Source organism: Propithecus coquereli, unplaced genomic scaffold (genome assembly GCF_000956105.1).
Source record: "Propithecus coquereli isolate 6110/MARCELLA unplaced genomic scaffold, Pcoq_1.0 Scaffold442, whole genome shotgun sequence".
NCBI classification, from domain to species: domain Eukaryota; kingdom Metazoa; phylum Chordata; class Mammalia; order Primates; family Indriidae; genus Propithecus; species Propithecus coquereli.
Genome location: NW_012150197.1, coordinates 544504 through 547898, shown reverse-complemented (window position 1 = coordinate 547898; position 3395 = coordinate 544504). Strand labels below are relative to the sequence as shown.

The 3395-nt window shown below is 67.1% G+C and overlaps 1 protein-coding gene across 1 annotated transcript in view; it reads left to right on the top strand.

The window, feature by feature from the left end:
• The window catches only part of SLC2A4RG (SLC2A4 regulator), a 4122-nt gene extending 965 nt beyond the window's left edge, over positions 1-3157 (top strand). Inside the window, exons 2-6 of the mRNA XM_012654599.1 lie at positions 77-231; positions 1077-1186; positions 1661-2024; positions 2098-2442; positions 2524-3157. Of these exons, the coding sequence (XP_012510053.1) occupies positions 1111-1186; positions 1661-2024; positions 2098-2442; positions 2524-2635 (897 nt within the window). The 5' untranslated portion in view covers positions 77-231; positions 1077-1110 and the 3' untranslated portion in view covers positions 2636-3157. The remainder of the gene's footprint in view (positions 1-76; positions 232-1076; positions 1187-1660; positions 2025-2097; positions 2443-2523) is intronic.
• The last annotated feature ends 238 nt before the right edge of the window (positions 3158-3395 follow it).

The window sequence follows — 3395 nt, the reverse complement described above, 5'->3', positions numbered from 1 at the left end:
CGGGCGCCGGGCTGGTGCCGGTGGGAGGCTGCGGGACCCCAGGCCGCCGCCGCCTCTGAGCCTGCCCCATCCGCAGGGCCCTGCCGCGGGCGGCGGCTGTGCGGGCTTGGAGCTCGCGCTGCAGCAGGAGCCGGAGCCGCGGGCCGCGGACCTCGGGGCCCCGGGGGCGTGGGCGGGGGCGGCGGCGGGGCTCCCCACCCCGTCGGCGCACATCCCGGTGCCAGCGCAGAGGTGAGCCGCGGGGCTAGCGCCCGGGGACTGGGTGGGCGTGTGCGCGCGTGTGTCGGCGGGTGGGGTGCGGATACGTGCCTTCCCGCCTTCGCCTCGGGAGGCTGGGTGGAGGGCAGGTCGGGATCCCCGGTTTCTGATTGCCTCTCCAAGGTCTGCAGCCCCGGAGTAGTTATGATCAGTATGTTAGGGTCCCTTATTCCCCCTCCCCCAGCTCCTGGGGGCCAGAGCACAGAACTGGGCAGGGGTGGATGTCAGTTTCTGTGCAGCAGGCTGTGCAGTCCGCCTGGGGCTGTCCAGGAATCCCTGGGGCTCCCCACCTCCACCTCCCCACTCCGGCGTGCCCCACACCTTGGGCTGGCCGCGAGGGCAAGGGGCGGGCTCTGGCCTGCCTCCCTGGAGCCTTGGACCGCTTGGAGCCCAGGCTCCTCCTGGCTGCTGCTGACCGGCGCCGCTCCCACCCTTCCAGGCCTGGCCCTAGGCCCGCAGCTGCTGTTGCACAACCCTGGTTAATGTGTGATGGGGGGAGGGCCAGGCCTGGCCTGGCCCCCGACTCTAGTGGGCTTCAGACCCCTGCCCAGCACCGAGGCCTGAAGGAGCCACGGTGGAACAAAGCCCGGGGTGTAGAGAACTCAGGCTTCAGTGGGACCCCGGCCCTGTTCCTGGTAGTTCCTGGCGACTTTCAACTTTGCAACCCGAGCTGGGGGAGGAGCCAGGCCTTGTGTCCTGGGCCAAGAGTGAGGCAGCCTGGTGTGCACACACGTGCCTAGGCATGCGCGTGTACCCAGGCCAGGGGAGGGGCCTAGAGCACTGCCGGCCCCACCCGCACCTGCCCCCATCTCCTCCAGAGCCACCCCAGCAGCAGCCCGGCTAGAGGAGGTCATGGCGGCCGCAGCCCTTACCAGCTTGTCCACCAGCCCCCTCCTCCTGGGGGCCCCGGTTGCAGCCTTCAGCCCAGGTGAGACTCAGAGGTCTGTGCTCAGGGGTGTGGGTGGGGATAGGGCCCAAGACTGCTGTCTTTTGAGGAACCTACAGCCACCCAGCCTCTTGGGCAAGGAGAGTCCCCAAATCTGGGACACCACCTTCCAAACATACCTCTTGAAGGCTGCTTTCTGAAATGACATCTGGACCTTGGTACCCCCCACTGAGGCCAAAGCTGCTACACCCCGTTTTCTGGTCTCTGAATTGTCCGCCCCCGGCACAGGACGTCTTCCTGTGCTAGGAAGGCTTCTCCCCAAGCCCCCGTGGCCAACTCTTCCCGGCCAATGCCTCCTCCAAGAGGCTCTGCCCACCACGCTTACCTGAGGATAGGCGAACAGGTGGCAGCTCGGAATTAGGGGCTTGCCAAGGCTGGCAGGCGGCCAGCAGGCAGCAGTTTGTGCAGAGCAGCTTGAGCCCCCCCCCCAGTCCTGTGGGTGGCATGTCCCCACAGAGCCCGGCTTGGAGCCCTGGAAGGAGGCCCTGGTGCGGCCCCCAGGCAGCTACAGCAGCAGCAGCACCAGCGGAGAGTGGGGCTGGGACCTGGCCAGTGACCAGTCCTCTCCGTCCACCCCATCACCCCCGCTGCCCCTCGAGGCAGCTCACTTTCTGTTCGGGGAACCCACCCCGAGGAAGAGGAAGGTGAGCTTCGGGGCAGCCCCCGGAGGGGGGGGGTGGGCGCCGTGGCCGAGCCTGACGGCCAGTCCCTGCCCGCAGAGCTCCGGCCAGGTCATGTTCCGGTGTCTGTGGAAGAGCTGCGGGAAGGTGCTGAGCACCGCGTCCAGGATGCAGAGACACATCCGCCTGGCGCACCTGGGGTGTGTGGGGCCGGGCCGGGCGGGGTGGGGTCCAGCCCAGGCCAGCGCTTCAGCCCCCGCCATGTCCCAGCAGGAGGCAGGCGGAGCCAGAGCAGAGCGACGGCGAGGAAGACTTCTACTACACAGAGCTGGATGCTGGCGTGGACGCGCTGACCGATGGGCTGTCCAGCCTGACCCCGGCGTCGCCCACGGCCTCCCTGCCGCCCACCTTCCCCCGCCTGGAGCTGCCGGAGCCCCCTGTCCTGACCTCTGTGGGCCCCCCCCAGGCGAGCCACAGTGACCACGCCTACCAGGCGGGCGAGGCCACGGGTGGCAGCTGGGGGCAGCTCTCCGGGCACTCTGGAGGCCTGGAGCCGCAGCCCGCTGAGGCCAGAGCCTGTGTGCCAGCCCTGCCCGCCAGGATGGGCGGCAGCCTGAGGTGTGTGGGGGCTGAGGGCTGGGCAGGCGCCGGGCGGGAGCGTCACTGCCCCGCAGAGCCCATGCCCGTGTGTCCCCCCAGGAAGCCCCGTGGTGATGCCAAGAAGTGCCGGAAGGTATATGGCATGGACCACCGGGACCTGTGGTGCACGGCCTGCCGCTGGAAGAAGGCCTGCCAGCGGTTCCTGGACTGAGCCCGCCCGTGCCGGTGCAGCCGCCAGGGCTGTTAAAGGAGAACATAAACTGCCACCTTCTCCCTGCCCCCACGCCCCTCCCACCCCTAGCCTGGGGTGGAACTGTCCCAGGAGGGCCCCAGGGCCTCCCCCAGCTGCAGGGTCTACTTTTTAATGGGGGAAGGAGGAGTCGGTGATCCTGGACCCCTAGAGGTGGGGGAGGGGTCCCACCATTCAAAGTGCCTCTGAGGAAACCAGCTTTTTGCACTAAAGCCAAACCACATCGCTGTCCCCTTGGCCACCAGAGCCCTGGGGTCGGCCATCCTCCCTGCCTGTCGGTCCACAGACTTGTCAAAGATGGGATGGGCCCAGCTTTGGGGCCAGTCTGCAATGCACTTTGAGGGGTGTCGGGAAGAGGACTCCCCGTTCGCACTTAACTCGGTGGTTCGAGGGCCCAGGGGCTGACCTTTCACCATGTTTCGAAGCTCAGGTGTCTCGCGTCTGGACCGCACCAGGCGAGGAGAAAAATTAAAGATTTGAGATTTTTCCAGAAGTCGAGTCTGTCTCCTGGGAGGAAGGATGTGGGACTGGGACCCCACGGTGAGCAGAGGGGTGGGAGGCCCGGAACCAGCTGCAAAGGGGTGGGGGTCGCCCTCCGGCCACCCCCACTGGCGAGGCTGGAGGAGGGGACACTGTCTGAAACACACAGGAGGCGTCTACTTGGAGCAGCAATTTCCCAATTTATTGAAAGTGATCGCTTTGCAAGAATGTCTAAGCTAAT